General features: G+C 47.0%; 1 protein-coding gene across 4 annotated transcripts in view; it reads right to left on the reverse strand.

Annotated features, from left to right (window-relative positions):
- GALNT18 (polypeptide N-acetylgalactosaminyltransferase 18) overlaps positions 1-12,312 on the reverse strand; it is a 409,235-nt gene extending 396,923 nt beyond the window's left edge. For all 4 annotated transcript variants that reach the window (XM_035265780.3, XM_035265778.3, XM_035265781.3 and 1 more), the window contains exon 1: positions 11,649-12,312. In XM_035265780.3, the coding sequence (XP_035121671.2) occupies positions 11,649-11,883 (235 nt within the window). In that variant the 5' untranslated portion in view covers positions 11,884-12,312. The remainder of the gene's footprint in view (positions 1-11,648) is intronic.
- Between the last annotated feature and the right edge of the window lie 713 nt (positions 12,313-13,025).

A 13,025-nucleotide genomic window follows, 5' to 3' on the forward strand; every position in this document is an offset into this window, starting at 1 on the left:
TCCCCTACCCCACCCCATGCCCTGAGCCTAGAGGACCCCCAAAATAAAGCTATGGCCTCAGTGAGTGGAGGAGATGATCTTGTTCATGCTAAGTCTGCTCCTGGGGTAAAAAACAGATGCAGCTGGCTGCAAAATGCCACACCTAGATTCTGCCAGTCTTCCGGAGAACTGAGCCCAGGTCAGCTCCTGTCACTATCATCTTCCTGCCTCTCCAGGAAAGGAGGCTGTCAAAATGGTCACTTGGTAACCCACCTCAGGGCCTCACTACTCTCAGAAAGTTTGCTTCCAGTCTCATCTCAATGTTTCTGCTAAGAGAAAGGAATGAGCCTGTTTTCTCTTGATCAACATCACTGGAGCAGAAAAACAAGAGGGCCCTTAGCCCCTTCTAAGGAGCCTAAGAGTAGTAATGGGCTTTTGTCTGGGATAAGTTCATTATAGTCACTGAGCCTCAACGTCTTCATCTGTAAAATGGGGGTAATCACACCATCCCACAGCCCTGCTTATGCAGTTCAGATGAGGTGACAGGTGTAAAGTATTTAGCACATCACAGGTGCTCAACAAACATTCATTCTCTTCCTCCTCCCACTTCTTCTCCAGATGAATTCAGACCTATTTTTCTATAGTCCTTCCTCTCTGTTTTTTTCCCCCCCATTTTTGAGTGATTGATCTCTTCTATACAATTTCCATTGGATTCCTCTTCTAATATAAATCCCCAGGTTCTCATAAAATAAAAGCCCTGGCCCAATTATCGAGTTGGACATTTTATGTAAAATTCCCATGTGTTATACCTTCCTCCATTTACTCTTAGAAACTAATGCAAATCAGAGGATCTGTTTATTATTAAAATGAGATTTGGAAGTGGGAGAAACAAAAATGTTAAAAGGCTCACTTCTCCAAGCCCATGAACTGCCAGGTCTGAAGACTTCTCAAGACCCTCCCTGCCTCTGCAGCTTCTTCTTTCCTGTCAGGGAAATATAATGATTAGACAAAGCCCGTCCCGCTTGTTGAAATCCTTTGAGGCAGGAACCATATAAACACAAAGCATTATAACCACAATAAAGAGGAACCAGAAATCCCCTCTGCCTTGGGATGCTAACCAAGGCACAGCTAAATAAATCTGTAACAGAAGATCAAAAAGGATCTTCCACGTGGATAATAGAAAATGTCACCAGCATAGACAGAAGAGAGATTAGTTCGAAAAAGAAATAAAGTTACGATTTTGGGTCTCGAGTAAGATTTTTGCTTACTTTTAACTTCACAGCATATAACTCACAAGGTTATTAATACGAACTCCTACTGTTTTGGGCAAATAAACAGCTGCTGATGTTTTGTGTCCAAACCACTTTATTAGAGCTTTCCTTTACAGCAACTGTTTCTTCCTTTCCAAATCCTGAGAGGCTCAGACAGCTGAAAACCAGAGAATGCCAAAGCAGAAGGAATAACACAGAAGAGAGGAGGCAGCCTGTGTGGGTAGGGGTCGTGAACCCCTCACCATCTCTGTAACCTTCAAGCAAGTCAACGTTCAAGAGGAGAGAGCAGAGACCGGATGCGGTGCAATCACAGAGGCTATTTTTACCCCAGTGCGAGGAGTTAGCACCAAACAGAATTCACCACTGAGAGAAGCCTTGGGGGACCAACCATCCAGGTTTGCCCAGGGAATGGGGGACTTCCCTGAACCTGGGACTGTCGGTTTCAAAACAGGGAATGGGTGAGGCACAGCAGGATGAACTGGTCACCCTGAAAGATGCGTGACTATGCCAGGGCACAGGAAAGCACTCGGCCCCATGCCTGGGACACTGTGGGTGCTCAAAAGTCACAATGAATCTGAAAGAGCTCTAGCCTGCAGCTGGAACACTCGGCTTTTTTGACAAGGACCAGTTCCTGGAGGCCCCACAGTGACCTAGGAAAAAAGGCTGTCCACAGCTTTGTGGCTACTGCTCCCTCACCCTTCCAGAGCAGGGCCTTCTACTGCTGCCCACCCTAACCTCCAGGTTCCTGGTGGACACAAATGCAAATCGAGCCCCTGCCTGGCTCCCTCTCTCCCCAGCCTCCCGCTTGACCTGAGGCCTCTGAGCTTATACTTGAACACCATCTTTGATAAGATGATCTCCCATCCCTCTCAACGGGAAATGTTTCTCCTCCTTTCTCTTCTGTAGACAGCACTGGTTTTCTAGCCAGTTTCCTTTCTCGGCCCTACCACCCGTCAGCCCTATGACCTACCTTAGACAAACTCTCTAAGTCTTTATTTTCTCACCTCTATACGCTCTACCTTACTGTGTGTGAAGATGAAAAGGAATCACTAATTTTTAAAATTACAATTGTATTTATTCATTAAAATCGATCAATCAATCAAGTGATCATGCCTGGGCAGCACCTGGGCAGTCCCTGACTCACTGAAGTACAGTAGCTCTCTTCCTCCTTTCCCTTGTTACAATCAATCTTTAATTCTCTATATGCCTGTTGCTCTTAAAATAAATCAAGGGTTTAGCTAGGATTCTCATTTGTCAGTTCAAATCTCTCCTTAGCTTTCTAACTCTCATAGCCATTGGCCTAAGCATAGTACTATTCTCCTAAATTCCCAGATGCCATTAGTACAACATTGATTAAGCCACGCTTCAAGTCCTGTCTTGCCAGAGTCCCTGAATTACCTTCCTGCTCTTCTGGGATCTCAATGGCCTTGAACTCTAAGTTCCCAGGGGACAGAGATGGATGTACAAGTCAGGCTGGGGGAGCCCAACAAAGCACCAGAGCTTGTTAAGATGCAGCACTCAACAGTCTTAATAAGGGAACTCTGCTCTGAGACTTAGACTCAGTGCATTGGTAGAAAGAACCTATTCGTGCCAAAGAACTGGCCACAAGCCTCCATTGTAGGCATCGTTTTTCATTGTTCTCACCTGTCCCAAGGTGACGGGTGTAGATGCCACTTCTCTGGATCTTCCCCAGCACTGTATTTCTGTGAGCTCTTGAAGGACAGTGGCAATAGAAAGTAGCCTAGCAAAGTGTGCCTGTTGGCTCTAAAATCATTTTAGCAGTAGCTGCATACAGGAAGCCACGCAGTGTTTATTGGGGCTGGACACTGAGGGGTTTCCCCTAGCATCATTAAGGACAGCTTCATCTCCCAAAAACAAACCTTCATAAAACTGAAATTGAATGTCAGGCAGCAAAAGAGAACTACATCTCTGAACTGCATACCCACTGGGATGATCTATCTAGCAATATATTTTAATCCATAATCATGTACTCAGAAAAACCACCAAAGCTTAAGTGTTCATATAACCAAGAATCCTTTTGCTTAAAGTTCCAGTTGGCTACACTGGAACAACAGGGGTCTATAAAAGGTGCACAGATCCACAGAGAAGATTCCAGAACAGTCATTCCCAATCCCTGCCACAACATACCATGCTGTGGAACAGTTGTGAGGTAATTAGTGAGTAACAATAATTTAAGTACCAAAGCTTATGAATGATTAGCTTTAACTCTAATAAATTAAAGGGATTTCAAGGTTGTTACATTCCCTTGCATACTAATGTGCTTTCTCAAGTAGGAAAAGAAAGGGTGGCATGAGAAGGAATGCAATGCGTTAGGAGGTGCATCCTCCTAGCCCTGCCCTAGAGCACAGGCCCTGCATGTAGGCATGTGTGCGAGGAAGGGGGAAACATCAAAGAACCCTGGACTCAAGCATTGCATTACAGATGGAGCTGACTCTAACCCCAAAGGCAAGTGAGATTTGATAAGGTAACAATTGTAGGAGCCATGAAATAACCAAATCCCTGCTAAATCCAAGGCAGAAGCTCCAGCCTTCAAGAGACATTCCAGGCCAGCATAAACAACATGACCCACCATTCAGTGAAGGTGGATTAGTCACCAGTGGACCTCAGGCACTCTGCGTCTTGCTCCTGATTTGAGTGCCTATCCAACCTGTATGGCCTCTGCCTTTGAGCTTCATACATAATTCCATCACTCCCCGAGCCTACCATGCTGCTTTCTGGTTACATTTATCACTCACATTCGCTGGGTGTTTCCTCCAGGAACTTTCTGTGTAACATCACCTCCAGCGGGGCTGCTCGGCAATGTGCTTCTCTATAGGGCAACCTGTCTGTCCATCTCCTAGACAACAAACCCAGATAACAAAAAAGCCAAGCTTGGCTTTCCGTTACAGACCAAAGGAGACCCTCAAGCCCCAAATCAAGACAATAGCCTTGTATTAGTCCATTTTGCACTGCTATAAAGAAGTACCTGAGGCTAAGTAATTTATAAAATTAGAAATTTATAATTTGACTCATAGTTCTGCAAGTGTTCAAATTCCAGCATCCGCTAGGCTCCTGGGGAGGCCTCAGGAAGCTTATAATCATGGCGGAAGGTAACAGGGAAGCAGGTATGTCACATAGTGAGAGAGGAGAGAGGGAGGGAGAGAGGGAGGGAGAGAGGGAGGGAGAGAGGGAGGGAGAGAGGGAGGAGGGAGGGAGGGAGAGAGACAGGAGGGAGGGAGGGAGGGAGGGAGAGAGGAGAGAAGGAGGGAGAGAGAGGGAGGAGGAGGAGGAGAAGAGGAAAAGGAAGAGGAGGAGGAGGAGAAGAAGAGAAAAAGGAAGAGGAGGAGGAGCAGCAGCAGCAGCTAGGCTCTTTACACAACCAGCTCTTGAATGAACAAATACAGAAAGAACTCATTCATTACCAGTAAGACAGCACCAAGCCATTCACACAAACACCTCCCACTAGGCCCCATCTCAAATACTGGGGACCACATTCCAACATGACATTTGGAGGGGACAAACATTCAAACCATATCAAGCTCATGCAGCTACTCAAGTGAAGTGAGGTCAGAAACGGTAATGAAGGTGCTCCAGTAGACTTGTATGTGGCTCTGAATCCCATGAATACTTTTGGGAAAACAGACCAGCCTTAACCCAAGTGACTAAAGCTGACCTTCAAGGCCCTCATAAATGACAAAACCAGACTGGCTCTCTGACATTTTTCATTCTGAATTCTCCTTGAGATTCTCCACCAACCTACTTATCAAGGGCAAATAACAATTTATGTCAAGTGAGTGGGAAAGAATGTGGAATTCATTTATTTTACAGCCTACACACTTCTGGCTAAAAGTGAAGATTCTTTGGTCATGGGGAAAAGTTGTGTTCTTTGGCAAGGCTTTTCTTCCTCATAAAGTTGTGGTTCTGAACTATTAACAAAGGCAATTAGGCTCAACTCCTAAATCCTGCTATTGACCTCTCTCAAAATATCCATCACTGTTACTAATATAATTTCACATGCAACAGTTCATTCCAGAGGACAAACAGGTTTACTATTTAAATGACACTCTTTCCTCAAATAAACTCCAAGCACTCAGCAAATATCATATCCTCTTCTTCACAAATGCTGCCAAGTCAAAGGTCAGACGAGAAGGACACCAGCCAATTCTAAGTGGCATCCAAAAACTATAGGAGACAGAAAAACATCCAAGCCCAAGATATTCCCTGATTCTTAGGGACCATAAATGATTCATAGTCATGGCAAACAACCTGCTGTTACCGACCTGGTGTAACAAAACGCAGTTAATAACCCATTTCTCCAATGTTGGGATGATCTTGACTCAATAAAGTAAGATAATGGACTTAGAAATTAGTCATATAATGTAATACATTATTAATCATGATATTCCGAAGGGTAAATAGATGTTACAAGAACACCACCCAGGAATTCAATTTCCTTTTAGATATATTTACTCTGCTGAATTCTTTACACCACCATCATCCCTCACAAAAATGTAACGGCCTGATCTTTCCTCTTTTCCCAAAACAGTTATTTTCAACTTTTTTTTAAAGAAGCAGACCCTTGTTTTTTAAATGAAATATTTTGCGGAATGCCAAACAGAAAACAGAAGACAGAGGAGCTGCGTTATTTGCAGGGAGGGGAGAGAGTACCTATAGGCAGAGTCTTGGAGACCCCACTTAACCCTTTTAATTCTCAAGCCCCACATCAAACCTTCTAGAAATTTAGGGCTCCTGGAAACACAGTTTGAAAACCATTGCCTACGGCATCTATGTAAAACTAAAATTATGTATGTAACATATAACACAAGCAAAATATTCACTTACCAAAAAAATGTAAAATACACAAATCACAAACTGTGACAGTTTTTTTTTCCTTTTTTTTTGTAGAGATGGGGGCCTCAACATGTTGTCCAGGTCGGTCTTGAACTCCTGGGCTCAACTGATCCTCCCACCTCAGCGTCCCAAAGTGCTAGGATTACAGGCATGAGCCACAACGCCTGACCAAACACTGATAGTCTTAGAGAACAATGATCAAGGACATAAACAGTCCCACAAGATAAAAGCAAACATCAGGGGCAGGGAGGATATTAAGTTCTAGAGTAATCAAAGGAGTACAAATCAAAAGAATAGAGCATTTGATGGGGATTACATTTGCGCAAAAAAAAAAAAAATGAATGATAACACACGATGCTGGCCAGGCTCCATGACACTAGTACAATCATACACTGTTGGTGGCTATCAAGAAAGGCTTTCCTTTTGATAAAACAATCTTTCATAAAAATGTTCAGACTCTGAGTCAGGAGTAATCCCACTTCCGGAAAGACATCCTTAAAAATAATAAAAAAAACAGTGAGATAAAGATGTTCATTTCTGCTCTAATTATAATAGTAAGACAAATGTCCAGTAATAGGGAAGTGGTTGAATCAATAATGGTATATTGATGACAGAATACTATTCAGTCATTAAAAATACAATAAAAGTTCTCTCTAGAAACTCTCCATTTAATCAATTCTCCAGACTGACTACGCTTTCCACTCCCTCTGTAAACAAAGCCTATTTGTCTGTAGCACCACTGCCCACAGCTCCTGCAAACAGTTGACTTGTACACCTACCAGTCATCCACTGGGTTCTCAAACGTGTTTACACTATTTGTACTTGTCACTGTAACGGCATAACCTAATCACATATTATATAAACCAATGAAATATGACTGCTAAAAAGATCAGAGTTGTTTCTAAGACAATTACTTTAAGTTCTAAGTGCTTGGCAAAGACTTTATAAAGGGTAGTCAGTTAAAGAATAGCAATCAAATTATATGTGAGCAAAACCATTGCAAAAGATCAGACAAAAATCATCACAGTTTAGGCTACTACAGTTAGACTGCTTCATAAGCACCTTTAAGTTTCCAATGAATTTTAAAGAAAACGGAACAGCAGATATAGGTGAAGGGGAGGAAGGCAGCAAATCACACTGCCACATGTGTACCTATGCAACTATCTTGCATGTTCTTCACATGTACCCCAAAACCTAAAATGCAATTAAAAAAAAGAAAAGAAAGAAAACAGAACTAGAAATCAAACGTTGTAAACAGGACACTACAGGAGTGGTTTGTGCAAGGAAGATAAACAGAAGGCCAATCGGCAGACCCATTCCAAAGACAAAACTGTGGCCTGATATCAAAAGTCTGGCAAGTGAATGTACATTTTGAATAACATTAAAATAAAAATATGCAATGCATGTAATGTTTTGTTGTACTCTCCTCTTTAACCAATTTTTCTATTAACTAGCTCAAGCTCTGACCATGTTGATTCAGAGGGATTCTTTGTCCTTTGAAAACAAGTCCACTGTAACAGGGACCAAGAGTGCCTGTACTGCCGCACAGTGTCTTGAGAGCACAGTTCACCACTGAAATCCCCAATCGCTTTCCCAGCACAGTGCCTGGCACACATTAAGTCTCTAACAGATAAATGTTGAACCTATAAACTGTGTAGCAATTCCAGAAAAATACAGCATTTCTTTTAACAAAAAGCAAAGTGAACAAAGCAGAATATAAAATTGCACGTAAATCATGACTACACCTTCATTTTGAAATATGGAGGCAAATGAACAAAGCTAGAAGAAAATGCTCCAAATGTAGACTGGTTTTTAGGGTAGAATGATTTATGGGCAATTTTATACATTTTTAAATATTTTCTTAAAAACTGGCACATTCTTTTACATATTCAGAAAGCTACTAAGAAAAGAAGAAAGCTATTTTTATTTTTACTGAAATTCCAAAATAAGAACTGAATCAACATTTCCATTTCCTGCACTCTCCAACATCGAGGCCTCCTTCAGCAAACTCTGCTTCATCCACCTCACCATATCAAGCCATCAGATCTTTCTAATCCTAAGATGGAATGAAACTGACCCTTACTAACACTTACTTGGTGTTTCCAAACCCCCAGGATGCCTTTTTAAAAAATCATAAGTTATCCACCCTCTCATTTAACATCTATTTGGTCAAAAAAAATTCTCAAAACTGCAGTTTACATTCCCAAGAGATTCCCAAACACTACCTAATTAAATCATTCAATCAGAAAACAAATTAAAATGAAATATCACTGCAACCCCCAAGAGGAAAATAAACTTTTCAGTCATGACTATAACAGATCTCTGGGGTGATACTCCAAAGCCTCTTCTAATTGCAAGTCCTATGGAACATCCTGCAGAACATTTTGTGACATTTGCAGCTTCCAGAAGACTTTCCTTCTAAAGAAAAGAGGAGCCTGAATAAGACTCCAAAGCAAAACATCTTTTTTGGAGAACGATATCACTTTCATTAATGACCAAGGCAGCTCTGGGCATCAGCATTCATTCATTCATCCGTGCTTCACCCCACAACTACTTTCTGTAGAATGTTCCAGGAACTGTCCTGCATGTTCAGCAAACACTAGTTAAGGGCATGGAACCTCTGCCTCTTGGCATGAAACAAAGCAAAACCCAGAGCAGCCTGAGTTTATGGAGTTTCCTCCCTCACCCCTCGGCCATCCTCTGAGGTCTCTCCCTCTGATACCCAATTCTGCCATTGTCAATGGACTCCAAGGAATGCTGGGGCCCTTCTGGAAGACAGTTTAGTACATGGGTAAGAACTTAGACTTCTGAAGCCACACTAGCTGAGCTTACATTCCTATACCACCAAGTACCAGTGTGTGATTCTGGACAAATCACATACCCTCTTCCTGCCTCAGTTTTCATATCTGTAAAATGGAGCAAATATTACCTACTTTATAAGGTTGTGAAGATTAAATAAGTCAATATATGTAAAGCATTAAGAGTAGGGCCTGACACATCCTAGGTGCTATGTAATTTTAGCTCTTCGTGTTACCTCTTATTCCCTCCAGCTCAGCAAAGTAAACTGGATTGTTCAAAAGGCTCTGCTAACTAGAGGGCACTTGATAGTGGGGTACACATAAACAGCCTTACCATCAAGCACAAGAGCTTGATCTTATTGTCCTTTACCACCCTCTGCCTTCAGAGACCTGCACTTAACCAGCCCCAAATTTGATAGGCTCTTTACCTCTGTTCCCTAAATGCCAGCTAAGGATGGATGTCTCCAGAATCACAAAAGGAGCTGCTGGTCATCACTACACCATCATGGCACAGCCAACCTGGTAACCTCTGTCCCTGCCTGCCTCATTTCCAGTCTTTCCAAGTCACTGACCCTTTCCTGCCTTCCTACAGGTTGCTTTGGCCCTCTGTCTTGAGACTGTGGTTATTTCTGAATACCCACAGGAGTCATTGCACATGTACAATTGGAACAACACATGTGTTAAGGATCTTGCCTCCTTTTTGTAATCTACTCAAATTTTTCAGCTATAGATTTGAAAGTGCTGAACAGCAATAAAGTTTCTGGGGAGAAAAATCACGCTTCCCTTCGACTTCAACATCATGCCTGTTTCCATGTTGAAGCTTAGAAATCATGTGACATGGTCCACATTCCACATGACAGGCACCCACTCTGTCACAGGCTCAGGGGTTAGTGGCATCCCCTGAATGCTTCCCAAAGCAGTACCTTGCTCACCTCCTGCCTGACCAGATAGAAAAGCACAAGAGATTCATTTTCCAGGAATACACATACACACAATCTGTGAATGAACATCTCTCAAAATCTGTCGTCAAACTAGAAATGTCAAAGTAAGGCAGAGCTTTGTGTCTGCCGGGGAACATTCTGAATCACCCTAGGGGAAACACAGCACTTCTGTTGCTGATTGTCAATCCAGACCTACGGGATAGAAAAGGACTGGTAAGAAACAACAGCAGCAGGCACCCACAGATAGGTAAATTGCTTTCCAAGCCCAGTGCCAGGTTGAGAGGCAGAGGTTGGTCTGAAGAAGCAGCTGTCAATGTCCCTTTTTTCTGGGGAGGGGCCGAAGCCATGGGCTTGTTTTGAAGTCATTAGTCAGGACGCACTATGGGTGTGGACACCCCTCTTGCACTCAGCTGAACCTCCCTTAATCTTCCCCTTCTGGGAAGGAACTATTCTGGACACCTGGGGAAACACTAAATTCAGACGAAGTCGCCATCTCTATCTACCCTGGGAAGGGCAGCAGGTGAAAGCGTTGGAATTCAGACATCCAAGTGTAAACCAAAGGGCGTGCTGGGGGCGGGGGGAAGGGGAGGAGAAGCCTTCAGGTCAACTTGATTTTGCCAAGGTCTGCCCTGCGTTGGCCCCAGAGCCTGGTGGGCTTGCTAGGTTTCCAGGCTAACCAAGCTCGGCCCTGCCCTTAAGAAGCTCACACGCCTGGTAGAAAGCAGGGGGCGCGGGAAGGCGAAGAAGTGTGGACTTGAGCGCGCATGTGTGTGCACACCCGGCGCCAGTGCTCCTGACGCCCGGAACTCCATCCCCTTCCTCTGACAGCTCATTGACCAGGTCGCCACGGGAGAGCGCCCTGCAACCCCCACCCTCCCTTTGGACCCCCGCCCTGGTCTTGAGCGCACCCAACCAGCGTAGCCTTACACTTCAGACCCAACCCAGCTAGGTCTGTCTGCTCCGCCCTGGCTGCTCCCAGGGCCTGAGAGTGGAGCTACCGGCGGGATCGGCGGGCACCTGGTCCTGAGCGGCTCCGCGAGGAAGGCGCAGCCCAGGGCGTGTTCTTCCAGTTTTGGGCGGAGACACCATCACAGTGGACAGAGCTCAGGCTCCAGCGCTACTTCCTGGCGTTGACACCTGCTCCTGGAGAGGGTCCTGGACCCGCGGGTTGTGGTGGGTAAGGGACTGCTATAGGTTCAAACGGCCCTCCAACCACAGAAGGCCCCCTGCATTCCCCATCGCCTACTGACGGAGCACAGCAAAGCTGGGGCTGGGGCTGGGGCTGGGGCTGAGACAATGCAATTTTCCTAGCCTCTCTTGTCCGGCAGCCTGCTGGTCTTAACTGCCAACAGTCAGGGCCGCCGCGCGGGCATCTCGCCTGACGCCTACAGTGGCTAAAAAAGCCCGTTTGCCCGCGTGTTCTCTGGTGTGCACACACAAACATTCACACGCACACACACTCTGAGCCGGACTTATGTGCTATCCCGAGAGCCCGCGAGCAAGCAGCCCAGAGTCACACGCACATTTGGACACGTGCGCAGCGCGCCCCCATACCGCCAGCTAGCTGCACACACCCGCGCGTGCAGCCCTGCGCACACACGTGTGCCCCGGGGAAGCGCGCACGGCTGCAGACACCAAGGGTCCTCCGCGCCGGCAGGAGCTCACACGCAGGCCCCACTACTACCGCAAGTCTGCGGCCCCCAAGCCCCGCCGTGGCTGAGTTGATGCGCACCAGCCCCAGCGCACCCTGAGCCGCGCGGGGCACTCCCGGGCCTCATGCACGACCCAAGTTTCCGGGGCGCCCGTACCTTGAATGTGCTGCTTGATGACATTCTCCAGGTGGTCCAGCCGCTCAATAATCTTCAGAGTGTCCCCTTTGTCTTCCTCCAGCTTCTTGTCGGGCGCCGGCTCCTGCCCCCGCACATACACGCTGGCGATGTAATTGGTGACCCAGCCCACGTAGAGCAGGCAGATGATGTTAGTCATGCCGCTCAGGATCACGCAAGTGGACACCAAAGTTTTGGTCTTCCTGGTGCACACCATTCTGGGCTCCTTCCTCCATATAGAGCTCACGGGGGCCCTTCCTTGTCGCTCGTCCCTGACTCCCCCGCGCTCACACCCCGTAGCACGTCCGGTGCCGCTGGGCGCCCCAGCACCTGAGTCCGGAGGTTCTCCAAAGCCCAGTCCGCTGCCGGTGAAGCCGCCCTGCCCAAGTTTGCAGCTGCAGCCGCTGGCCACCCGGAGAGAGCTTGACAAAGGAAACCAGGTGGTTTTTTTCCAAATTAAAAATCCCTGAGTCCTTCCTAGAGGGGTCACGGGTAGCTGGCAGCCGCGCGCCCAGATGTGCACCTCTGGGAAACTTTACCACTGCCTGTGTCGGCTGCCACGCCGCTTCCCATCGCCGGCGCCAGCTGCCTTGGCGGTCCGACCGACCCGCGCTGCTAGGAGGACCGCGGCACCGGCAGCCGCTGCAAGTAGAGCCGCGAAGCAGAGCGGCCCGGCCCCCTCCGAGCGACAAGCGCCGCCACCAATCGCGCTCCGGCTCCGGAGAGGGGCCGGTGCTGGGCGGTCGTGGACCAACGGGGCGGGAGCGAGGGGCGGAGTCCAGCCCCCGGGCCCCACCTGCTGGCCGCCCCTGGCTCCCGCCCCCAGGGACGCCCCTGGGTGTCCACCCGCCCCCGCCCAGGCTGCCCCAGACCCGAAGCTCCCAGAGAGGGCGCGCTGCCAGTCCTAGCACTTAAGTCGACAGCTTCCTCCGTTAGGGGAATTCCATCTCTTGCTTTTGAGCAGGAATCTCCGGTTTTGGAGGGGTCGCACGGGTCACCGTCTTTCGTCCCCCGGGGCTCCTCCAATGTGCCACTAGTCAACTCCTGGAATCTTTTCCTGGTTGCCACGACGCAGTTCAGAAGCCAAGCAAGTGCCGGCCCCAAGGGCGTTCACTCCTTCCTTGGCCTCACTTGGGCCTCCACCCTGCCCTCCGCCCTTCAGCCACCGGCATCCTGAGTGTGTCCAGACCTGGCCCTAAACCTGGCTCGAGAATCTCCCAGATGCCACATTGGTGACCTATTAGATGACTCTCTACCACTTCCCCCGAACCTCCGCCTGCCCCCCTTTTTGCCCCATCTAGGTTTTTTGTTAAGTCTACACAGCTCCCAGGACATGGATGTGTCCTGTAAGCCCAGCTG

Source organism: Callithrix jacchus, chromosome 10, assembly GCF_049354715.1.
Source record: "Callithrix jacchus isolate 240 chromosome 10, calJac240_pri, whole genome shotgun sequence".
Classification (NCBI taxonomy): Eukaryota; Metazoa; Chordata; class Mammalia; order Primates; family Cebidae; genus Callithrix; species Callithrix jacchus.